At 40.9% G+C, this 26,068-nt stretch overlaps 1 protein-coding gene across 14 annotated transcripts in view; it reads left to right on the top strand.

Moving 5' to 3' along the window:
• Window positions 1-26,068, top strand: part of Apex2 (apurinic/apyrimidinic endonuclease 2) — a 161,233-nt gene that overhangs the window by 56,247 nt on the left and 78,918 nt on the right. For 4 of the 14 annotated variants that reach the window (XR_003953029.1, XR_003953028.1, XR_003953026.1 and 1 more), the window contains exons 6-8: window positions 9,750-10,772; window positions 22,825-22,870; window positions 23,013-23,160. Coding sequence is in view for 2 of the 14 variants with exons in the window: in XM_011247878.3 (XP_011246180.1) it covers window positions 9,750-9,896 (147 nt within the window). In the remaining 12 variants the exon portion in view is untranslated. The other 10 variants (XR_003953031.1, XR_878270.3, XM_011247878.3 and 7 more) reach the window with 8 other exon arrangements.

The raw sequence follows: 26,068 nt of genomic DNA, 5'->3' as shown, positions 1-26,068 counted from the left end.
CTTTCATTCTGAGGTAGTGTCTATCTTTTTCTCTGAGATGAGTTTCCTGTAAGCAGCAAAATGTTGGGTCTTGTTTGTGTAGCCAGTTTGTTAGTCTATGTCTTTTTATTGGCGAGTTGAGACCATTGATGTTAAGAGATATTAAGGAAAAGTAATTGTTGCTTCCTGTTATTTTAGTTGTTAAAGGTGGCATTCTGTTCTTGTGGCTGTCTTCTTTTAGGTTTGTTGAGGGATTACCTTCTTGTTTTTTCTAGGGCGTTGTTCCCGTTCTTGTATTGGTTTTTTTCTGTTATTATCCTTTGAAGGGCTGGATTCGTGGAGAGATAATGCGTGAATTTGGTTTTGTCGTGGAATACTTTGGTTTCTCCCTCTATGATAATTGAGAGTTTGGCTGGGTATAGTAGCCTGGGCTGCAGTTTGTGTTCTCTTAGTGTCTGTATAACATCTGTCCAGGCTCTTCTGGCTTTCATAGTCTCTGGTGAAAAATCTGGTGTAATTCTGATAGGCTTGCCTTTATATGTTACTTGACCTTTTTCCCTTACTGCTTTTAGTATTCTATCTTTATTTAGTGCATTTGATGTTCTGATTATTATGTGTCGGGAGGAATTTCTTTTCTGGTCCAGTCTATTTGGAGTTCTGTAGGCTTCTTGTATGTTCATATGCATCTCATTCTTTAGATTTGGGAAGTTTTCTTCAATAATTTTGTTGAAGATGTTTGCTGGACCTTTGAGTTGAAAATCTTCATTCTCATCCACTCCTATTATCCGTACGTTTGGTCTTCTTATTGTGTCCTGGATTTCCTGGATATTTTGAGTTAGGATCTTTTTGCATTTTCCATTTTCTTTGATTGTTGTGCCGATGTTCTCTATGGAATCTTCTGCACCTGAGATTCTCTCTTCCATCTCTTGTATTCTGTTGCTGATGCTCAAATCTATGGTTCCAGATTTCTTTCCTAGGGTTTCTATCTCTAGTGTTGCCTCGCTTTGAGTTTTCTTTATTGTGTCTACTTCCCTTTTTAGGTCTAGTATGGTTTTGTTCATTTCCATCACCTGTTTGTATGTTTTTTCCTCTTTTTCTGTAAGGACTTCTACCTGTTTGATTGTGTTTTCCTGTTTTTCTTTAAGGACTTGTAACTCTTTAGCAGTGTTCTCCTGTATTTCTTTAAGTGATTTATTAAAGTCCTTCTTGATGTCCTCTACCATCATCATGAGATATGCTTTTAAATCTAGGTCTAGGTTCTCAGGTGTGTTGGGGTTCCCTGGACTGGGCGAAGTGGGTGTGCTGGGTTCTGGTGATGGTGAGTGGTCTTGGTTCCTGTTAGTAAGATTCCTCCGTTTACCTTTCGCCATCTGGTAATCTCTGGAGTTAGTAGTTATAGTTGACTCTGTTTAGAGATTGTTCTTCTGGTGATTCTGTTACCGTCTATCAGCAGACCTGGGAGACAGATTCTCTCCTCTGAGTTTCAGTGCTCAGAGCACTCTCTGCTGGCAAGCTCTCTTACAGGGAAGGTGCGCAGATATCTTGTATTTGGGCCTCCTCCTGGCCGAAGAAGAAGGCCCAAAACAGGACCTTTCTCAGACACTGTGTTGCTTTGGCAGTTCCCAGGTGGTATAGACTCTCACCTAAGCAGACTAAATTCCTAAGTTCCTTGGAGTCCCGGGACCAAGATGGCGACCGCTGCTGCTGTGGCTTAGGCCGCCTCCCCAGCCGGGTGGGCACCTGTCCTCCGGTCCGGAAGGTGGCCGGCTGTCCCCGGCCCACACAGGGTGCTGCCTCAGCGCCCCTGTGCCTCCGCCCGTTCCAGAAGCTGTCAGGTTCTCCGGCGCACCCTCTCACCCGTTCAGACCAACCTCCCAAGTTCGGCGGGTCTCGGACCAAGATGGCGACCGCTGCTGCTGTGGCTTAGGCCGCCTCCCCAGCCGGGCGGGCACCTGTCCTCCGGTCCGGACGGTGGCTGGCTGTCCCCGGCCCACCGATTTTGGTTTTCTTTATTCTGTTTTTACTTTCAGGTTTTGAACAGCTTTCTTTATTTCCTTCCACTGTTCGTGTTTTTCTGGATTTATTTAAGAGATTTATAGTTTCCTCTTCAAGGACCTATATCATATGCATAAAGGCTGCTTTAAGGTCTTTGTCTTGAGCTTTAGCCATGTTGAAACACTCAGGGAGGGCCTGCTAGGTAAGTAGTGTTGCTGGACTCTAGTGGAGACATAGTCTCCTGGCTGTTATTGATTGTGTTTTTATGCTGGCCTCTAGCCATCTGGGACTGGGATGATTGTTATTCTGGGTCCTGATATCTGGTCTTGTCTCTGTTGGGTAGAGGTTTCTGTTTCCTTTCTGGTTGTTAAGAGAGTGTGGTGGCTGTGTGTTGGTTGCCTGGTAGGGAAATCTTCTGGGGCTCTGATAGGTGTGGGTATTGGGGATTTTAGATAAAATCTGTTTCTGGGTACTGGGAGCTGACATGTAGAAATGGAGATGGGCTAGGGGAAGTTCAAGGTTCCAAGGAAGTAGGAAATCAGGGTGTTCCACCAGGATCTGCTTAGTCCCTTGGGAATGAGGGCAGAGGGTGAGGAGAGGCCACAGCAGAGAGTTTGTGACAGTGAATCATACAGACCCCAGAGGGTCTGCTAGGGATGAGAATGGGGGATTACACTTCGTGGAATGGAGGGAGAGGTGAAGATCTGCAGTTAGCCAACTTGCTTCCCTTGTCAGAATGGCCTGTGGGGTCTTGGGGTTGCTTCTGGAGTTGGGGGCTGGAACAAAGCCATTTTGGGTAGAAGGAAGTTTGCAGAAAGGTCTGTATGATCCGCTGGAGATGGGGTCAGGAGGGAAAGAGATACTGCAGCAGGTGTTCTGCTGCAGAGCTGGTAATGAGACTAGGGGATTAGACTTGAAGGAGCAGAGGGAGAGATGAAGATCTGCAATTTGCCAACTTGTTTACCTGTCCAGTGTGGCCTGTGGATTCCCAGGGAGTGCCTGCTGGTGGTAGAGGACCAGGCATAGCAGAGATTTGTGGGAGGGATTTTAGGGAGACTCTGTGGGATCCGCTGGAGACAGGGGCAGGGTGAGAAGGGAGGTCTAGGCAGGTGTTCTCCTGTAGAGTTAGGCATGAGAGTAGGAGGTTGGATTTGGAGGATCTGAGGGAGAGGTGAAGATCTGGTGTTAAGCCTACTTGGTTCCCTGACCATAGAGATGTCTGTAGCTTTACAGGGAGTGCATGATGGATTTGGGGGCTGGGGCAAAGTAACAAGTAGAGGGAGGGAGTTTTGAAGCTGAAGATCTGTGGAATCCACTAGAGATGAGAGAGAGGCAGGCTGCCATAGGTATGCAGAGGTGTGGATGAAACAGGGGGATTGGATGAAAAAGGAGTGGAGGAAGAAGTGCAGGTCTGCCATTTGCCTGGCAGGAACATGTTTTCTTTCTCAATTCCATATTGAACAAGCAGGGGGAACCTTATGGATGCAAGCAAATGTTTAAAAGTTCTTCCTGTGCTTCAGGAAACACAGCAGCAGACAGACGAGATTTCAAAATGGTGTTTAAAACATGAATATACCAGATAATGAAGAGGAAAGTGAGCAATCCTGATAGTGTGTAATATCAATAAAATCTAGGTGGTATAAAAGTAGTTACTATCACTCAGAAGCCATGACTTCCCTAGATGTTGAAGGAGAATGGAAAGTTCAAAATTATCTGCCAGTTCCCTTTCTGGTGGATGAACTGGGTCCTTAGTTCTTCTGCATGTCACTGTCCAAATGAACAATTGCTAAGAACCCGCAGCCCAACTGTCTGGGTGAATTTTTTCAAAACATACATTGTCCTTGCCATAGTTTCTACTTAATCATCTGTACCCTCCCTACTAGCTGTTGTTTTTCTTATCCTAGATATCCGAACATAAAAATCTACTATCAATGCCTTCTTTAGTAGCCTGAAAATAAATAGCCTTTGTGATTTTTTTTGTAGTTTCTTTTTTGTACAGGTTCCCCCTCCCCCCCCCTTGCTTAAAACGGCTTTCCCCAAACTTCTTTTTTAAAAGGGCATTGCCATTGTGGTTTAGCTTATTAAATCCCACTTTAATACTCAATTCAAGTATCATCTATCTAAGAGATGATCCTTGTTTTGTTTCCATGTGATACAAGCTTTTCCTCCTTGATGCCTTCTTGGTTGCATCTGTATTCCTGTCCCTTTTCTTGCTGGTACTACTGTTACTTTGTAGTCATTTTGTTATTTCTTACTTGTATTAGTTCTTTCAGGATTTTGTACAATATATTTTGATCGTATTCACTGCCCTTTCCTAACCTGTTCCATGCACCTCTTCCTACCCACCCAACATTTTGTACACTTTAAAAAAAAATCAAGTCTAATCTGTGCTATTTAAGTGCTCTCATTTGTGTGGTCCTACAGTGAAACCTGGTTCGCCTACCTGAAGATATATTAAAGAAAGTGACCATTGTTGGTAGCCCCCCAGCTGGGGTGGGGGTTGTGCCCACCTTCCCTCACCATGCTGGGATTCTAGCTGTTTTGAGCGTATGCATGCCTTGGGTGTACTGTCCTGACAGCTATAACTTCATATTTGTAATTACCCTGCCATATTTAGAAAATACTACTTTTGGCTCTTACAGTATTTCTCTCCCATCATGTAACCAATGCCTGTCCTCTTAAAATACTTAGAGTTCTTCAAGAACTGGGCTCTTGGATTATTTGTCCCTAGCTATCTAAAACATTGTACAGTATAGTAAGCATTCAACACGTGTCTGTTAAAGGGATGTATTTAAAAGAGAACATAAAATGTTTATGATATCTGAGGTTTAGCAGGGTTCACTGGGTTTTCTGAATGTAACACTGCCTAAGTATCCCAAAGTTAGAATTCTGTGTTCCTACCCCTATTCTCTATGGTTCTTGGAAACCTATTTCTAAGTTCTTAAAAAGGTCTATCTCTGTTTGTCTTTATATATCTCTATATTCCATATAGATAGGACTGGCTTTTTATAATAAATTATTTTTGAAATTGTATAATTATATTATCTCCTTCTTTTTTTCCCTGCAACCCCTCATATGAACCCCTTGTTTTCTCTCTGATTCTTGGCCTCTTTAACTGTTCTCTCTCTCTCTCTTTCTTTCTTTCTCTCTCTCTCTCTCATTCACACACACACATATATTCCTAAATATATAAAGACAACCTGATCAGTCCATATAATTATACTCATATGTATGTTTTCAGGGCTAATCATTGGTACTGAGTAGTCAAGTGCAGTGTTCTTCCCTGGGAAAGACTATTTCTCCTGCTCTTAGCATTTCTTAGTTGTCTCATGCTCTTCCTCCTTTCCACTTTGGCATGTCTGTTGTTATTGTCCTTGTCTAGCTTAGGTGTAGACAGTCATATCTCCTGCCTCAGTAAATGGTCCTCTTATAGAAGCCTGGGAAAGAAGCTTCCTGACCCTATCTTGCCAACATTGTCATTTATTCTTGTCCAAAATGCCACAGAAATATCTGCAATGACCTCTGTTTTCCATAAACTAATGTCTTAGTACAGAGCAAGAGCAGATGTGTAAGAAATGATGTATGTATATATGATAATTGCTAAGAAGTGAAGCATAGGATACATTCAGCCCAAGGGGAAAAAAGAGCATCGAACAAAGGCTGCATTCGGGAACAATCGGAATGTTTTACAGAGTGCTAAATTATGTGCTGGTGTTACTCAGCAAAAGTTAGAAATTCACTACAATGGAATAGGCACCTTCTTCTAATGCCTGATCTGCTCATAGCTTATTCATTGTGATTACATTGTACCCATTATTATTTTTATTTATTTTTTTAAATATTTTTTATTATTACGTATTTTCCTCAATTACATTTCCAATGCTATTCCAAAAGTCCCCCATACCCTCCCCCCCACTTCCCTACCCACCTATTCCCATTTTTTGGCCCTGGCGTTCCCCTGTACTGGGGCATATAAAGTTTGAGTGTCCAATGGGCCTCTCTTTCCAGTGATGGCCGAGTAGGCCATCTTTTGATACATATGCAGTTAGAGTCAAGAGCTCCGGGGTACTGGTTAGTTCATAATGTTGCACCTACAGGGTTGCAGATCTCTTTAGCTCCTTGGATACTTTCTCTAGCTCCTCCATTGGGGGCCCTGTGATCCATCCAATAGCTGACTGTGATCATCCACTTCTGTGTTTGCTAGGCCCCGGCCTAGTCTCACAAGAGACAGCTATATCAGGGTCCTTTCAACAAAATCTTGCTAGTGTATGCAATGGTGTCATCGTTTGGAGGCTAATTATGGGATGAATCTCTGGATATGGCAGTGTCTAGATGGTCCATTCTTTTGTCTCCGCTCCAAACTTTGTCTCTGTAACTCCTTCCATGGGTGATTGTTTCCAATTCTAAGAAGGGGCAAAGTGTCCACACTTTTGGTCTTCGTTCTTCTTCAGTTTCCATTATTATTTTTAAAGAGAACATTCCAATGATAACAAAAAGCAGAAGTTATAGGTAAAGTAACCATGAAGAGTTTGACCAAAGAAATATATGAGACTTGGATTAGCATGAACCAATTACTCATAGTATCTCTTTAGCAACTTATTTTATGGATTTTCTTGTTATTAATAAGCCTGCCCTTCTGATTAAGACTCATCATGTATATGAGGTCCACAGTTTTTCTGTTACAGACTGCTGATGTTTAATCAAGGTCCGAGGATGTTCAGTGCACAGATGGTATGCCAAAAGGCTTCTTCACACCTACAAAGTTTATGACATTTGATCCTCAAGTAAAAAGCCTCCCCTCCAGATATTGTGTTCATAAGTTACGACTCCACTCTTGGTTCCTAAATGTTTTACATGATTGATGCTTCTGTTCATTTATAGTACTTTTCACCATTAAGGATTCTTTGGTAGAGAATAAGAATTGAATCCCGCTCTTGCTCTCTTGTTTCCCTCTTGTTTCTCTCTTGCCCTCCTGGGCTCTTCCCTTCTCCCCTCTTTCCCCATTCCCTTCTCCCCTCTCTTCCCGTGGTCATGACTGGCCTCTACTTCTCTACTCTCTCTCTCTCTGCCTTTCTCTGCCTCTTAACTCCCATCCCTGTGCACTGAATGAAGTCTATTCTATACAAAAAAAGAAAGAAAGAAAGAAAGAAAGAAAGAAAGAAAAGAAAGAGAGAGAGAGAGAGAGAGAGAGAGAGAGAAAGAAAAAAAGAATTGAATCCCTGGGGTCTCTAGCATTTGCTGAGTAAAGCAGATACAGAATTCAGCAATTCAGCACTCTGTCAGTCATTTTCAATTTTGCGGTACTCGGCCTTTGTTAGATGCTCTTATTTTGTGTATGCAGGAGTTAAGTGCACAAGGTGTGTTGTAGATCTGTATCTGTTGGGACTGGTCATCACACAAGCTCTTGTTCTCTGCCTTTTGATCAGTTGTGCTTATCAGTAATGGTCTCCAGATGTGTTACATATATGCATATAATAACAATTAAATGAAAAAAGAGGCCATGAATTTGAAAGGTATAGAGGATGACTTGGAGAGAGGGAAGAGAAGGGAGAAATGATATAATCTGAAAAATAAAAGAGAAAAAGAACTTCCTCTAGAGGAAGAGAAGTCATAAACTTGTGTACTTGAAAACCTTGTGTATTTTACTAGTTTTGCATGTGCGGTGTGTATGCATGTTCATATGCATGCGAAGTAGAATAAGGTAGAAAAGACCAATGATTAGATCTTGATTTACTGATATATTTAGTGATTTACCTAAAGCACTGCTTGTACTGTATTTACTTAGCATGATGTTGAAAGACTCCCAGAGGAGCCCCTCGCTCAGGCCTCGGGATAATAGCAGACCCCCAAGAACTCACGAGAGACCAAGCTTGATGCAAACCACACGAGGCTTTATTCGGGGAAAGCCAGAGCTCTGTGGACAACTCGTATCCCACGAAGGGGTAGAGGAGTCGACCCGGAGGGCAAAGGGGTTTCAGTTTTTATAGGTCCTTAAGGGGGAAAGGAGAAGGGAGGAAGTAGGGGATTTCCAGATCTAAACAATGTCTATTCTAAAATGATTGGTTCCTCAAGAAATGGGTATGGGAGGGAAACAAGGAAGGAGTCTAATGAAGGTGCAGCAACTCCGGATTGGCCCCGACTATGGTTGCTGGGGAGATTTTCCGACTCTTTCCCAGCAACCAATATAGCAACCAATATCACACACACCTGGCAGTGAGGTGCAGCAATGGGCACACACCTGGTCAGAACATTGGCAGACACACAGGTTCGAGGAGCAGCCAGAGCACTGTGCACCTCTATTTATCTAAATCAGTGAAGCTAGTTCTACTAACAATGACATCTATTTTGCCAGTTTCAGGGCTTCTGTGACCTTTTACATTCTGTCAGGATCTTTCAATGTCAGTTGCCATATGGAACAGAGTGACTTGGAAAAATAGCTGAAATAATGAGCTGTTGCCCTTAACAACCAACCTGCTGACTGCCACATGTGCTTCTGTAAACTCTTGCTTGCTTGCCTGTTCCCAACTTGTCATTTCAGGGTAGAAAATGAGAATGCAAACTAGACCCAGCCTCAGAGCCTTTCTGGAGCTGCCCTGGCTTTGGTCCACTGGTGACTTGTCTCTTTTGCTCTCATTGGTATTGGAGTGCTTATTCCAGCACTATTCATGTAGCATGTGTGCAGGTACATGTGCATGTTCCTATATTTGTTTCTTTGTAAATGTGGAGGCCTGAAGTTCACATTGGGTATCTTTCTTGATTGCCCTCTACTTTATTTATTCAGCCAGAACCTGATGATCGAATGAGAGTTCACCAACTTAGCTAGTTTGATTTGCCCTGGGAAACCCATCCCTGCCTCTGAGATGACAGGCAGACACCAGAACTGCCCAGCTTTGACTTGAGTCGTGGGGAGCGAAACTTTCATTCTCAAGCTTATGGGTAAAGCACATTATCCAGTAAACCATCTCGCCAGCCCTGAAAAACTTTTTAACTTGTTTCTCCTCTTCTCTCCTCTCCTCCCCTCCCCTCTTCTCTCCTTTCCTCTCCTTCTTTTTTCCTTTTTCTTTCTTTTTTAAATTTCTCTTTTTATCTCTCTCAGTCCTCTTGCCTAAGCCTCCTGAGTGCTAGTATTATAATAACACAATGATTTGAAGTATATATTCCATTGTGGAAAGATTAATTCTCATTTATTATAGGCTAACAGTCTGTGGTATGTGTGTGCTTCCACAACAAGTACTATACTAACTCAGGCATCTCCACATGTAGCATATTTTTAAGGTTCATCCATGTTGTAGAATGTATTGCCGTTTTACTTCCTTTTTAGCCTGAGGAATTATCTATCTATCTATCTATCTATCTATCTATCTCAAGACCCTGTATATATCCAGTAATGGACTTCACAAATCATACTATAATTCTACATTTACTCTTTTGAGAGAATCCCAAGTATTTTATACAATGGTAACACTATGCTACATTCACATCAGAATTAGGGTGCATCTTCCCACATCAAATGTTCCAATCAAGAGCAATTCCTCACAGGTATGCTCAGCCCCTTGGGTTTTAGTCCATTCCAGATGGAGTCAGGTTGACAACTAAGATTAGCTGTCACTATAATTTTCAGTGTAGACATTTTCACATTTTAAAATACAGATTCATGCACATGCACATAAATTTAAATAAAAATAATAAGTACTTAAACATTAAAATAAATTAAAATTTAAGTGCTGTATTTGCCCCTTCAATTCCTTCTACCATGTGATCTTTCCTCTCTGTAGTTGCCTGTAGCTGCCTGTGGCCACACTAACTTAGTTCCTGAATGGGAGGCCGGACCTGTATGGGAGAGAACGATGAGAGAAATAATGGAGGTCAAGACTCGTTTCTGTTCAAGGCCTCTGAAGTTTACTGAGAGTCCATGCTTATAAAGAGGGTAGGCCTACCCCCCACACCCCCGCCAGCCAGTTCTTGGTGTCTGGAGCCAGTCCGTAGGAGATCGACAGGGTGTGTCTCTGGAACGTCTCAAGACCTTTCAGCAGGAAGCAGAGTCTTGGAGAAGAGCGAATAGAGCCATCAAGGTCAGAAGGCAGCAAGGTCAAAGTCTGGATCAGCCTGCTTCAAGGCTGAGAGAGGCTGCACCTCTGTAGAAGATTGGGCACTAAATCACCATCAGAGAAGTCATCACCAGCTGTCACTGAAAGACTCCAAGAGGAGCTCCTCGCTCAGGCCTCGGAACAATAGCGGACACCCAACAACTCACGAGAGACCAAGCTTGATGGCAAACCACATGAGGCTTTATTCAGGGAAAGCCAGAGCTCTGGGGATGACTCATATCCCAGGCAGGGGTAGAGGAGTCAACCACGAGGGCAAAGGGGTCTCAGTTTTTATAGGCCCTCAGGGGGGGAAGGAGAAGGGGGGGAGTAGGGGATTTCCAGATCTAAACAATGTCTATTCTTAAGAAATGGGTATGGGAGGGGTACAAGGAAAGAGTCTGGTGCAGGTGTAGCAACTCTGGATTGGCCCGGCTGTGGTTGCTGGGGAGATTTTCTGACTCTATCTTAGCAACCAATATCACAAACACCTGGCAGTGGGCTTCATCAATGGGCACACACATGGGTTCAAGGAGTGGCCAGAGCATTGTGCACCTCTATTTTTCTAAATCATAGAAGCTAGTTCTGCTAACAGTGACATCTATCTTATCAATTTCAGGGCTTCTGTGACCTTTTACATTCTGTCAGGATCTTTCATCACCACACTGCAAGCCTACTGAGACCTTCATATTGACCTTACCACCCTCTACAACTGTGAGAAGTTATTTATTTCTGTTTTGATCTGTTGTTTACAAATTGCCCAATCTCTAGTACAGTACCAAAGAGTGGTGTCTGTCCTAACAAATAACTGAACATCTGGCATCAGCTTTAGAACCAGGAAAGCTAAGGGCTGGGAAAATTGGCAGGAGCAGCTAAGACACTGTAGTGCTGTGCACAGGATAGAGAGGTTAATTCTGGTAAGGGCTCAAAAGATGAGAACTAAAGAAATCACTTCAAATTTCTCAAGTTTTTTTGTGAAATACTAATCAAAGCATTGATAGAAATATGGAGAGAGAAGATGGAGTTCCAGCTGGAAACAAAGATTTTAGTTTTACAAACTAGAAGAATAATCAAGCTAACTGCAAAGTGAACAAGAACTGGGCTGAATTGTGTCTATGGTCTAATGTTTTATAGAAGACAGGCTCATTGTGACCAGCATAGACATTTAATGGAAGAAATATCTAAGTATTTGGGATGTTAAATGGCTTGTCTTTTTGTTTTGTTTTTGTTTTGTTTTGTTTTGTTTTGAGTCAGTCTCCTTGTGTAGCTAGCTCCAGTTGGCCTGGAACTCACTGTATAGACCCAAGTGGCTTCAAACTCACAGAGAGCTATGTGCCTCTGCCTACTCAGTGCTAAAATTAAAGGTGTGTGCCACCACACCTGATATAAGTCTTATTTTCTACTTTTCAAGATCCTTCATTGTTTTTGTTTGTTTGATTATTTGCTTGTTTGGTTGTTTGTTTGACTTGATAAACTCTCTTTGTAAAGGGCTTTGGGGCCTGAAAAAGCATGTCCATGGCTGCCAAAAGATAAAATAGCATACCTTTCTGCTGGAGGCTTTATAATTCTTTTGAATACTTCATCAAACCAGTGTGACTGTCTTGGCAAAGTTCAGGTTGCCCACCTTGTCCCATGAATCTATAGATAGCTCTTCATCTTGATTTTAAATTGCCTACAGGTGCTGGAAGATGCAGGAAGCATCTTAGCTTTACTTCCAAGGCTATGGATTAGTTTCACTTGTCATTGGATGATTAATTCGTGAGATCAAATAATAAGAACTCATGCTTTTGTACCTACTTCCTATTAGAGAAACAGAGTATATGCATGTTTATCACAAAATGTGCCCATGAGTATTCGAGTCACATAAGTAAACCTCAATTAGATACTTCTCAAATGCCCATCAATAATTAGAGTAGACAAATAAAAATGTATATTTACATAGTGCAAAAGCACCATGTAGTAGGGAGAATGAAAGAAACTACATGTAATCTGGAATGTGTAGGTTCTTGATTTTAATAGGCTCTAGCAAATACTGTTTCAAAAAGAATATAGCAGTTTATAGTCCCAACAGTAGTATATAAAAGTTTTGATTATTTCACATCTTTATCACTACTTAACAAATCAATCTGATTGATAGTTTTCAGTAGTTGGGAAGAGAAAAGAAAGACAATCACAAGTTCAAGGTCAGCCTGTTCTTCATAATATATTTGAGGTCAGCCCTATGTGGTAAGACTCTGTCTCAAAAAAATTAATTATTAATTTACACTGTAGATTTTTAAAAATAAATTATTTTCTAATCAGGAAGACTTTCTATAATTTCTTTGTTATTTCATAATTTCTTGAAAAAGTATGAATAAAATCATTATTTTTGTATAGCTCATGAGATACTTATCAAACACTTTTATTCCAAATGGTTAACAATTGTTTTTCCATTTACTAAGCCAAAGATTATTCCTTTTTTCCCCTGTTATTTTTTTCCTTGAGGCTTGCTTGTTGTTGATGTACTTCACATAATCGAGCAATTGGCTATAATGCACAAATTCTAGAGTTCAATTGCCAGAACCTCGTACACCGGGCATAGTGATGACAGTGAGAGGCTGAGGCGGGATGGTCAGGAGTTCAAAACCAGCCTATGCTATATATAGTCAGTTCAAAGTCAGGTATGGATGGAGGAGACACTGTCTCAAAAACATCGAAACAAAAGTGGGGGTGCCGATGGAGAAAGACTTGATTTTCTTTAGCAGGCAGGCCACTGGAAACTTAACCATGTTCCAGTAACACAAATTGGACTTGTTTATTTTTAAAATTTTTATTATTTTTTTATTAGGTATTTTCTTCATTTACATTTCCAATGCTATCCCAAAAGTCCCACATACCCTTCCCCCCCACTCCCCTACCCACCCACTCCCACTTCTTCGCCCTGGCATTCCCCTGTACTGAGGCATATAAAATTTGCAAGACCAATGGTCCTCTCTTTCCACTGATGGCCGACTAGGCCATCTTCTGATACATATGCAGCTAGAGACACGAGCTCCAGGGGGTACTGGTTAGTTCATATTGTTGTTCCACCTATAGGGTTGCAGATCCCTTTTGCTCCTTGGGTATTTTCTCTAGCTCCTCCATTGGGGGCCCTGTGATCCATCCAATAGCTGACTGTGAGCATCCACTTCCATGTTTGCTAGGTCCCGGCCTAGTCTCACAAGAGACAGTCATATCAGGGTCCTTTTAGCAAAATCTTGCTAGTAAAAGTAAATAAATAAATAAATAAATAAAATGACACCATCATTATGAAAAATATTTCAAATGCTGTTGATAAAATTGAAATTTAAGTAGAAAAAAACATGCAAGGGTAGTTTCAATTCAATTTACTCTAAAAATATTTTCACTCAAAAAGTAATGTTTTTTATCCTGTTGGGGGTAGGTCACGAGAACAGGGTGCAGACATGGAGAGTCTGGGAAGTGCTTATGATTGAGTGGTGTGTATGAAGTGAAATTCCCAGAGAATCAATAAAATATTATTCTGTAAAAAAACTCAAAACAAAACAAAAGGCTAGGCATGGTGTCATACACCTTCAGTCTCAACACTCAAGAGCAGAAGGTGGATCACCATGAATTTGAGACCAGCCTGGTCTACTTAGCCAGTCCATGATGGTCAGAGCTACATGGTAAGACCCTGCCCATCATTCTTACCAAATATGTCTGTGTGTGTGTGTGTGTGTATGTGTATGAATGACAGAATGTTAGTATCTAGAATATACAAAAGACACAGCAATTAAATATCAAGGAAAAGCAACCCAGTCTCAAAATGAGGCACAGAAGTAAACAGAGCTCTCAAAAACATAAATTATAAATAACCAGGAAACATTTTTATATGGTCAACATCTTCAGCCATTAGGGAAATGTACTTAAACTACTTTGCAATTTTCATCTTCCAATTACAACTGTTAATTTTAATGACAATGAATGTTGGTATGGATCTGGGAAAGGAGGAAATACTTATTAATTGCTGATTAGGAGTGCAAACTGGTGTAGCTACTATGGAAATCAGCACAGAGGCTCCCCAAAAGGCCAGAAATAGATCAACCATGTGATCCAGGGACACCACTCTTGGTTATATACCCAAAGGATTCTATATTCTACTATAGAGATATTTGCTTATTCATGTTCGTTGCTGCTCTATTCACAGTATTCAGGAAATGGAAACAGCCTAGGTGTCTATCAGCTGATGAATGATTAATGAACACGGGGTACATTTACATAATGGACTTTAGTTAGCTATTTTTAAAAACATCGCAAAATTTGCAGATAAATGGATGGAGCTACAATCAACCATTCTGAGTTAGGTAATCCAGACTTAGAAAGACAAACATGGTATTTTCTCTCATTTGCGGATGCTAACATTGAATCTTTAGATATGCAGGCCTCATTTGGAATAACCATAGAGGTTAGAAGCCTTGTAAGGGGACATGGGTTGGGGGGGGGGGAGCAGTAGCTTTCAAAGGAGATGAGATCCAGCTCAGTGATATGAAAGGTTAGAGGTAAATAAAAACAGCAATAGTTAAAGTGAGGTGGAATGGGAAGGCAGGGTAGAGGAAGACATGGGTAGGGATAAAGAGCCTTGGAAAAGGTCATATGGAAAAACACCGCTATCGAAGGTATCCTAAAATATATAAATACACATATATAAAAAGAGTTAAAACTGAGTTGTTCTGTAACAGCGTGACAACACTTTCACTAGACACTACAGGTAACAAATAAAAATGCCAGTGCCAGAAAAATTTAACTCTTTTAGAGTTGCTGCCCAGTGAGTTTCCATAGACCCACAAACATGTCAGGCTATTGCCATTTCTCTTGGTTACCCTCCAGAACTGTATGCTAAGTGCCTATTGCTGAAGCCACCATATACCAGATACACCATATACCAGAGTATAGGGAGAGACAGTAAATGGAGAAATGAAGTTGGTGTTTACTTTGAAGCTTTATCCTTACTGGCTAGCTTTCATAGTGCTGCAAGATGTCATGCTCCCCTAGCAGAGGACAAAAATAATCACCAAACTTACCTAGCTATGAATCCTAAAATCTATAATAATGCCTGACCTAGGAAGACATGCCCACCAGTGCATAGTGGCACAGACATTATGGTAATAATCAACTGCTTTCTGATTGCATTTAAGGTCTGTTCCACAAGCTGCAGCCCATACCTTGTACCGTTATCAAGGCCAAAAACCTGTGGCCATACAGGTCACAGGCCCTAGGGAAGGACTTATTAGTGATATTCTGCTTAGTGAACATAGTATAATATACTAATTCCTAATGAGTTATTGGTATGACCATTCCTCAGTCCATCTCTCAATCCTTATAACACAGAGACCCACAACTGGTCAAGGCACAGAGAATAAGATATTGTAGAATGTTCAGCCCTAAATGGAACATATGTACTACTGCTGCTACTCCCAAGGCTCAGAGACCATTGTAGGGGGAAAAAAGACCACTAAGATTGTGTAAAAGCCAGAGGTGGTAGGCAACTACAAGGAAATGGTAATTTATAGACAAACAGACACAGTAGGACATTTGAGCAGAACTCACAGCAATTGTGACAGCATATGTAAGAACTATGCAAGCTCAATTCAGCCTCACTAGCTGAGAAGCTGTTGACAATTGATAGCTGCTGGGATAGGGAGAGACAGTTTTCTTTATGGGTGTGGCCCCTGGTAGGTCATCCAGGCTCAAATGGAAGGCCATACATCTGAGAATACATGGGTAGCACAGATTAGACTCCTAAAGGAAGTAGGTCTAGGAGGAGTTGGAGAAATGGTAAATAGTTCAAAACACATGGTATAAAGATCTCAAAGAACATTTAAAAAGAAGAAGGAATAAAATTGCAAACTTTGCTGCACAATTTTTATCATTTATTTGTGTATTTTATGACATGTGTGTAGAGGTTTACGGACACTCTTTTGGGAGTTGGTTTTCTCTTTCAACCACATGAATGCCAGAAATAGAACTCAGATTTTCAGGCTTTCGGTCAAGTGCCTTTACCCACTGAGCCATCTCACTGGCCCTTACTGGATTGCTTTACAAGTTTGGAAATGAAGTTTATTTTGCTTTTTCTTTTTCTTATTTAAAAGTGGAATTCTTGACTATGTAAATTAAGCTGAGTATAGACCTGGATGCTTCACCTTATTCTAGATGCTTTTTTTTTCATTGACACTGATTCAAATTAGTACAGCTTGAAATTTTCATGTTTGGGGCTGGCAAGATAGCTCAGTGGTTAAAGACACTTATAGCCAAGTTTGAGGACCCAAGTTTGGTCTCTAGGACCCATATAGTAGGAGAGAAGTGACTCCTGAAATTTTTTCTACACACAGACAGACAGACAGACACACCGACATACAGATACACACACACACACACACACACACACACACACACACACACACACCAAATACATGCTTGTCCCTAGAGACTTTAGTTAGTTATTGTCTGTGTCTGTGGTTCTCAGCACCAGAGTAGGAATTTGGACATTGGAGCCTCTGACAGGCAAAGCAGGGATAGGCTTGGATGAGTAGAGGTCCCTGAGTCATTTGGAATTCAGGGGTGCAGAGGATGTTGGGGACACATTGTCAAGCTTTACCTTCACCCCAGATTTCTCCTTTAAGTTACTTTTCACTATGTGTCGGGGCCCGGGTGTGGATAGCAGTAGTAGTATCTTTATCCTGCCTCTCCCCTGAGGAGTCATGAATGCTGGGATAAGAATGTGGGGAGGAGAGTTCCTAAGGGGAGAGAGGTGACAGAAAATGTGGAAACTGAAATCCAGGTCTGTCCAGGGATGGGACAGGAGACAGGTTTTCTTTTTTTTTTTTTTCCATTTTTTATTAGGTATTTAACTCATTTACATTTCCAATGCTATACCAAAAGTCCCCCATATCCACCCACCCCCACTCCCCTGCCCACCCACTCCCCCTTTTTGGCCCTGGTGTTCCCCTGTACTGGGGCATATAAAGTTTGCAAGTCCAATGGGCCTCTCTTTCCAGTGATGGCCGACTAGGCCATCTTTTGATATATATGCAGCTAGAGTCAAGAGCTCCGGGGTACTGGTTAGTTCATAATGTTGTTCCACCTATAGGGTTGCAGATCCCTTTAGCTCCTTGGCTACTTTCTCTAGCTCCTCCATTGGGAGCCCTATGATCCATCCATTAGCTGACTGTGAGCATCCACTTCTGTGTTTGCTAGGCCCCGGCATAGTCTCACAAGAGACAGCTACATCTGGGTCCTTTCAATAAAATCTTGCTAGTGTATGCAATGGTGTCAGAGTTTGGATGCTGATTATGGGGTGGATCCCTGGATATGGCAGTCTCTACATGGTCCATCCTTTCATCTCAGCTCCAAACTTTGGCTCTGTAACTCCTTCCATGGGTAGGAGACAGGTTTTCTTTCCAGGTGTGGTTTTAGGCCACACAGGACAAAAAGATATAGAGCCTTTTGTAGCAGTAATTTAGAGCAATAAGTAGAGGACCTGAGTGGTTCCTATGGCAACCGAGAATTAACAGGACAAAAAGATATAGAGCCTTTTTGTAGTAGCAATTTAGACCAGTAAGTAGAGGACCTGAGTGGTTCCTATGGCAACTGAAAATTAGATCCCAGAAATGCAGAGCCATGAGAACAATATATTTGGGGCTTGTTAGCATTGAGGGATATCATAAGTTGGATTTGCTTTGCTGGTTTGTTTGTGTATTTGTTTGTTGGGTATTCCAATTAGACCTGAAGTCACAATCCTCCTCCTCCTCTTCCTCCTCCTCCTCTTCCTTTTCTTCTTCTCCTCTTCCTCTTCCTCTTCCTCTTCCTTCCTCCCCAGTCCTGAGATTAAAGTTATGTATCATCACCCCAAGATTTTCATTTTGTATGTGTATGAGTGAGGCAGCTATGTGATCCAGGCTGGTCCTGAATTTACAATCGTCATGCTTCACTCTCTCCAGTGTTGGGATTAGAGTGGTACACTGTTATACCCAGCTAGAAAGGTGGATTTGTACAAAACCCTCATAAATGCCACAGGGAGGTGCACTGTGGGAGGGTTGGTGGCATAGCTAGAGGAGTGGAAGGGTAGGGTGGGATGGTTTCAAGTGAGAACAGGTGCTGTACAGGAGAGGATGGGGCAGGGCTGTCCTTCAGAGAACAAGACTTTGACAAAGCCTCAAATCATGATTTTATATTTACCTAAAATTATGAATTATGTAGTGTGTGTGTGTGTGTGTGTGTGTGTGTGTGTGTGTGTATGTATGTGTATTAAACGAAGTTAAGCCACTTCGACTGACATGTTTTCCACTAGAACCATAGGCTAACAAAACTTCAGTACCAGGCACAAGAAACCTCCTTTCAAGTGGTTGGCCAGGGTAGTTCTAGTGACTTCCCAAAACAATACAGATTATAGATATATCCTTTGGTTGCCTCTCACCAGTTAGGAAGGTGGGCTCCTGTTGCTGAAGATACAATACTACACACTCAGAACACATGGTTTGGATAACGTGAGCTGGATGTGAGCTTAAAGATTCTTTCCTGTGGTCTAGCTTTCACTGTTTCAGAAAATACTATTCAGGCTGCCAAGAGAGGGCAACTATTAAACACCCCTACCAATCTGCAACTCCTATGAACCACGACAGTTACCAGCATGGAAGGATAGTAGAAAGATGCAATAAATAAGTGGCTCTCATATCATTGATGGCAACCAATAGCTGTCTAATTGGTCTTAAGGCCCACTCAACAGTAGAGAAATCATATCTGGTATAGGAAACCGAGGCAGCTTCTCCAGGATAATGAGGGCCCGGACTTTAGAAAAGAATCTACTACCACCAGTTTGCTAGATAAGCATAATTCCTTTTACATTCTAAATCTGATCCTTCTACCCACAGATAACTGTAGCTACCCCTCATCAAAGAAGCCTCCCTTTCCAACCAATGGGAGCCGTCAAAGAAAACCACAACTGGCTATAATGTAGCGATCAACAAATCATGGGGAACCCAGCCCCAACAGATATACCCTCAGCACAGCTGCTGCTTTTATATAGCTCAGGGAACATTGCAGAAGAGGGGCTGTAAAGATTCTAAGAGCCACAATAGTAGGAAGCCTGCTGTCAGCAACCAGTCCTAGAAATGGCTGTGTAACAGGAGCAATGGCATTATTGGTGGCATATGTTAACACGGAAGGAGGAAATTTTGCAGGGTCTCACCCCTAGGCAGAGAACTATAGGCAGATATGTTGGGAGAAGGAGAATTAGCCTCTCAGGGATGTGCCCTCTTACTAGTTGCCCTAGTGCTGCATGGTCAGCCTTGAAACCATATACACATAAACAACAACTGACTCAGAAGGGTGTGTGTGTGTGTGTGTGTGTGTGTGTGTGTGTGTGTGTAACAAATATAATCGAACTGAGAGTGGGGATGGAGGTGCTGAAGGGAATAAACGAGAGGGAAGTAATGTATTTTTATTTCAATAAAACCATTTTTTTAAAAAAATTAAAAATTTAAAAAGTTTTTTTGATTTTTAAAAAATATTTAAGCATTTCATTTACATTTGCATTGTACTCTGATAGTTGACCAAATAGTAATACCTATTAGAAATTTGGACAGTCAATAATTTGGCTATATTTTTCTCATTTTAAGAGGATTTCTTGGGAAATGTTTTGGTGCTGGGGTTCATATTTTTGTTGCTGTTTTTTTAAAGGTAAAAGAAATTCTGCTCCTCCCCTTAGCTCTTTTCACTCTACCTGACTCCATGATAAGACAGTCTTGTCAGGAATTCTTCAGACTTAGGGTGTGTGTGTGTGTGTACTGTGTTTGTCTCTCTGTGTGTGTCTCTGTATGTATGCATGCATGCATGCATGCCTGTGTGTCTGTGACTGTGTGAGTTTGTATATGTCTATGTATATCTCTCTGTGTGTGTCTCTGTGGACCCTTTAGAATTTAATGCGAATACACTAGCAGGAGCTAGTACATACAAAGCGTGGGCTTTCCAAAGGCAGGGCTTCCATGAATAGTACCTGCCTCTGTCTCCTCTGTATCTCATGCCTTTTCCCCACCCTTACTTTAGTAAGACAGGAAGGGAAGGGGCAAGAGAGCAAAAGAAGGTGGTGGATCATGCTATGACTAATCAAGAATAATATATCCCAGAAAGAAAGAGAGGTGGGATGGAGTACAAAGAAAGATGTCTGTGCTGCTGAGGATGTGACTAGTCAGGACCAAATTGATGCAGATATAAAGGCAAAGATACATAAAAGTAGACGTCATCTCACTCCCCCTCACCAACAGACTTCGCTAATGTTTGGGGGTGGGGTGGGGTGGACTACAATGGCAGAGAAGTAGACTGCAGTAAGAAGAAAAACCATTTTGCAGCCTGCTTGCTTTAGTCCAGTATTTTTCCATTTCTCTCTTCTCATGACCAGAAGTCTAGACAGGAAGCAGAGGTCGGTTACCAAGGAAACTGAAGCTGAGTGTGCTTGATTGGTTACCTTTGAGATAAAAACAAAATTGCTATTCAAAATGTAAGCTCTTGTGGAGGATGGGCAAATACTAAGCATATAGACGTCTATTAATCCTTATAATTATTTTGTAGGGAAGCATGCACAAACACTTGCGCGTGCGCGCGTGTGCACACACACACACAAAACATTTTCCTACAGGGTTAATTGGGAGTTGCTCTTCAGAAAGACCTTGAATTCTGCCTCTGGTCCCTTCTATTCTTTCTGCCAGCCCCATACTCTTAGTGTCTAATTGTACCCCATGTCTGAGTCTGATGAAATCCTGACAAGACTGTCTTCATGAAGTTATCTGGGGTGGGGGTGGGGGTTGAGCTTAGGGTGGGAACAGAATTTCTTTTAGCTTAAAAAAAAAAAACCCAACAAAGATATGAACCAGACATTTCCCAAGAAATCCTCTTAAAATGAGAAAAATATAGCCAAACTATTGATTATTCAGATGTCTAATTAAGAGGTATTAATATTTGGTCATCTAGCAGACTGCAGTGCAAATGTAATTGAAATGCTTACTTTGCCATTCCTTATACGTTGCTGCCCCTAGTGTAATAAATAGTAACTGCATCTTCTGGACTGCTGAAGGCCATTAAAGTCCTCCCATCCTCCATTTGAATGTTATATACAGAACTTTAGACGTGTATCTATATTTTTCAACACAGTTGAATATATCTGCTAATGTTTTTTATTACAAAAGACGAAAAGAGGTGGTCAGACAGGGCCTTCTGATTCTTCTGATGCGGAAATGATCTGTGGCAACTACTTTCTGATATGTTTGTCTGAGAATCAGTGTTCACTTTTGACAAACACACCCTTTTTATACTCTGAAATAACTTCAGAAGATCCATGCTGATGTCACATGTGTCCTAATAATGAGATTTCCAGGGAATTTGAAAGTTAATGTGAAACCACTTTAAAGTTTTATGCAAACAAGGTGTATTCATATCTGTCTACAGTGTCTTCTAAGATTAAGACTTGGCCGTAGACTTGAGTAGGGGTGTGTGTGTGTGTGTGTGTGTGTGTGTGTGTCTGTCTGTCTGTCTGTCTATGTGTCTGTCTGTGTGTCTCTGTAAGCATATTCCAGGAAGTTGAGCTTACAGTGATAAGAATGCATAATGGGTTGGGGATTAAACCTAGCCTCCTCACATGCCTTAACTGTCCTAAAATTAGCTCTGTAGACAAAGCTGGCTTCAAACTCCCAGAAATTATCTGCCTCTGCCTCCTGGGTGCTAGGACTGAAGGTGTGCACCACCATTGCTTGACTCAACCTGTTTGTTTGTTTGTTTGTTGTTTGTTTGTTTGTTTTGAACACAAATCAGGACCCAGGATTGGCACCAGACATAGTGGGCTGGGCTGTCTTGAATCAATCATTAATTCAAGAAAATGCCCTACAGGCTTGCCAATATGCCAGTCTGTTGGAGGTATTGTCTCAATAGAGGTTTCCTCTAAAATGACTCTAGCTTGTATCAAGTCTATCAAAAACAAACAAACAAACAAACAAACAAACTAACTAACTAACCAGGATAATAAGGATGGGGGACCCAAAGAGACCCCCCAGGACAGGAAGCAAGGTTTTATTAATACAAAGGCTAGAGGCGGAAGGTTTTCTTCCCTTGTTCCCTTCAGCATTTGGTATGGGGATCAGTGTAAGCCATCAGTGATTTACGAATAAGCAAGAAACCCCACAGCCAATGTATGAGGACACAGAAGCTTTTCTTTTCCTTCTTATTTGTAAGCAGCTGTCGCTCAGCTGAGCTGACCCGCATGCCTGTTCAGGAGGTGCAATAAAGGCAGAGCTGAGAGAAACAGCATAGGTTCTTGAGGTTCAGGTATGTCCTAATGGGAATTATTAATAAGCAAAAGGAAGATATATTTTCTTTCATGTAAAGCTTGCTTAACAATTCTATATAAATATGGGCTAAAATAGAGCATGGTTGTTGAAATGAGTCTTGAAATACTTGCTTTTGTTTATTTATTTATCTTGGGTTTTTTTTTGTTTGTTTGTTTGTTTTTGAGACAGGGTTTCTTCATGTACCCTTGCCTATGTGGGTACTCACTCTGTAGACCACGAACTCCCAGAGATCCACCTCCCTCTGCTTCCTGAGTGCTAAGAGTAAAAGCTTGAGCCACCACCCAGCGAGATACATGGTTTTTAAAACTTATTTCTCCCATTACTGCCTGGCTTCTCTCCTTTTCCTGTGTCCCTTTCTCTAATAATTCATTATGTCTTTGTGGTTATCTGTACAGGAAGAATCACTTGTGTGCACACGACAAAAGCCCTTTGAATGAACACGTAAGCGTCTCAATCCAAGATTGTGGGTGTATCAAAATGGATCTGCCTTCCATTTTGTATTATACTTGACATTTTCTCCTTAATGGTTTTGATAGATTCTGCTTTGGTCTCCCTGGCAACGATCTTTATGTCTTTGTTTCAGCCTCTTAGCACTGAACAGCAAAGAGGAAAGTAGGCTATTACCTGTTCCTGGTTGCTAAGCACAGTGTTCCTGCCTGGGCTGAGTCACTCAGGAGAGATTAGAAGTGGAGCGGTTACTAAGACAACGGAATCGCACATCCATTTCCTCTGTGAGGCCCCTTTTCTTCATACATTTATATCAAGTAAGAAAGGGAGGGCTCTGGGATAAAAATACTGGCAGTGAACAAAGAAACAATGTAAAGATGCTTTCCTACATTTCAGTAATGGTGGGATTGTTTTAGGAAACCATTTAAAGAACAAAAAAAAACATTAGAATGAGAAGTTCTTTATAACATATAATAACTGACATATACTTGAGAGATAGCAAAATATAATATCAGGTAATGTCAAAAATAATGGCACTATAAATGCAGAGGGTTCATCTACTGTGGGGCATGAGGGAACAGTGATGTCTGGGCCCCGTCCCCAGAGATACTTATTAAGTAATATGGTATATGGCCATGGAATAAGCACCAGTTAAAAATTCTGTGTATGGAAATCCAAAATGGAAGCTGCCATCTAGAGGCAAAACCAATCTTTAAGGATGTTGTAGCTTATCCACCAGAGGAGACTGCTCAAATGTGGGTTTAAGTCAATAGAAAGTCTTGCTGGGCGGTGGTGGCACACACCTTTAATCCCAGCTCTTGGGAGGCAGAAGCAGGCGGATTTCTTAGTTTGAGGCCAACCCGGTCTTCGGAGTGAGTTCCAGGACAGCCATGGCTATACAGAGAAACTCTGTCTCAAAAAAAAAAAGCCCAAAAAAAAAGAAAAAAAAATTACAAGAAAACGCAATCAAATAGGTGAAGGAAATGAACAAAACCATCCAAGATCAAAAAATAGAAATAGAAACAATAAAGAAATCACAAAGGGAGACAAACATAGAGTTAGAAAACCTAGGAAAGAGATCAAGAGTCGTAGATGCAAGCATCACCAACAGAATACAAGAGATGGAAGAGAGAATCTCAGGTGCCAAAGGTACCGTAGAAAACATTGACACAACAGTCAAAGAAAATGCAAGAAGCAAAAACTCCTAACCCAAGGAGTTTCTACATCCAGCAAATCCAGGACACAATGAAAAGACCAATCCTAAGGGTAATAGGTATAGAAGATAGTGAAGATTCCCAACTCAAAGGGCCAGTAAATATCTTCAGCAAAATTATAGGAGAAAATTTCCCTAACGTAAAGAAAGAGATGCCCATGAACATACAAGAAGCCTGCAGAACTCAAAAATAGACTGGACCAGAAAAGAAATTCCTCTCATCACACAAGAATCAAAACACAAAATGCACTAAATAAAAAATATTAAAAGCAGTAAGGGAAAAAAGGCCAAGTAACATATAAAGGCAGACCTATCAGAATTACACCAGACTTCTCACCAGAGACTATGAAAGCCAGAAGATCCTGGGCAGATGTTATACAGACACTAAGAGAACACAAATGCCAGCCCAGGCTACTATACCTGGCCAAACTCTCAATTACCATAGATGGATAAAACAAGATATTCCATGACAAAACCAAATTTACATGTTGACTTTCCATAAATCCAGCCCTACAATGGATCATAGATGGAAAACTCCAACACAAGGAGGGAAACTATAACCTAGAAAAAGCAAGAAAGTCATCTTTCAACAAACCCAAAAGAAGATAGCTATATAAACATAATTCCACCTCTAACAACAAAAATAACAGGAAGTAATAATCACTTTTCCTTAATATCTCTTAACATCAGTGGACTCAATTCCCCAGTAAAAAAAAAAAGACAGACTAACAGACTGGATATGTAAACAGGACCTAGCATTTTGCTGCATACAGGAAAGGCACCTCAGTGACAAAGACAGACACTACCTCAGAGTAAAAGGTTGGAGTACAATTTTCCAAGCAAATGGTCCCAAGAAACAAGATGGAGTAGCCATTCCAATATTGAATAAAATCAGCTCTCAACCAAAAGTTATCAAAAAAAAAAAAAAAGATAAGGAAGAACACTTCATACTGGTCACAGGAAAAAATCTACCAAGATGAACTTTCAATTCTGAACATCTATGCTCCAAATGCAAGAGCACTCACATTCATAAGAAACTTTACTAAAGCTCAAAGCACACATTGCACTCCACACAATATTAGTAGGAGACTTCAACACCTCCCTCTCAGCAATGGATAGATCATGGAAACAGAAACTAAACAAAGACACAGTGAAACTAACAGAAGTTATGAACTAAATGGATCTAACAGATATTTATAGAACATTTTATCCTAAAACAAAAGAATATAGCTTCTTCTCAGAACCTCACAGTACCTTCTCCAAAGTTGACCAAATAATTGGTCACAAAACAGGCCACAACAGATACAAGAAGATTGAAATAATCCCATGCACCCTAGCACCCATGCACCACGGACTAAGGCTGGTCTTGAATACCATCAAACGCAAGGGAAAGCACACATATCTGTGGAAGCTGAATAACGCTCTACTCAATGATAGCTTGGTCAAGGAAGAAGTAAAGAAAGAAATTAAATGCTTTTTAGAATTTATTGAAAATAAAGACACATCATCCCAAAACTTAAGAAAGCAGTGGTAAGAGGAAAACTCATAGTTGTGAGTGCCTCAGAAAAAAAAAAAAAGAAAAGAAAAGAAAAGAAAAGAAAAGAAAAGAAAAGAAAAGAAAAGAAACTGGAGAGAGCTAACACTAGCAGCTTGACAGCACACCTGAAAGCTCTAGAACAAAAAGAAGCAAATTCACCCAAGAGGAGTAGATGGCAGGAAATAATCAAACCAGATATAAACAAAACGAACTATACAAAGAGTTAACAAGACCAGGAGCTGGTTCTTTGAGATAATCAACAAGATAGATAAACCAGACTGACCAGAGGGCACAGAAACAGTATCTAACTTAATAAAATCAGAAATGAAAAGGGAAACATAATAACGAAGAATATCTTAAAAAACTATTCTGTTTGTTGAATATTAACAGTTGAAAATATTAAAATCATGTTCTACAAACAGAAATATTATTAATATTTTTT

The sequence above is a fragment of the Mus musculus genome, chromosome X (genome assembly GCF_000001635.26).
Source record: "Mus musculus strain C57BL/6J chromosome X, GRCm38.p6 C57BL/6J".
NCBI classification, from domain to species: domain Eukaryota; kingdom Metazoa; phylum Chordata; class Mammalia; order Rodentia; family Muridae; genus Mus; species Mus musculus.
Note: the sequence above shows the minus strand (reverse complement) of the source record. Positions and strands in the feature narration are given on the sequence as shown.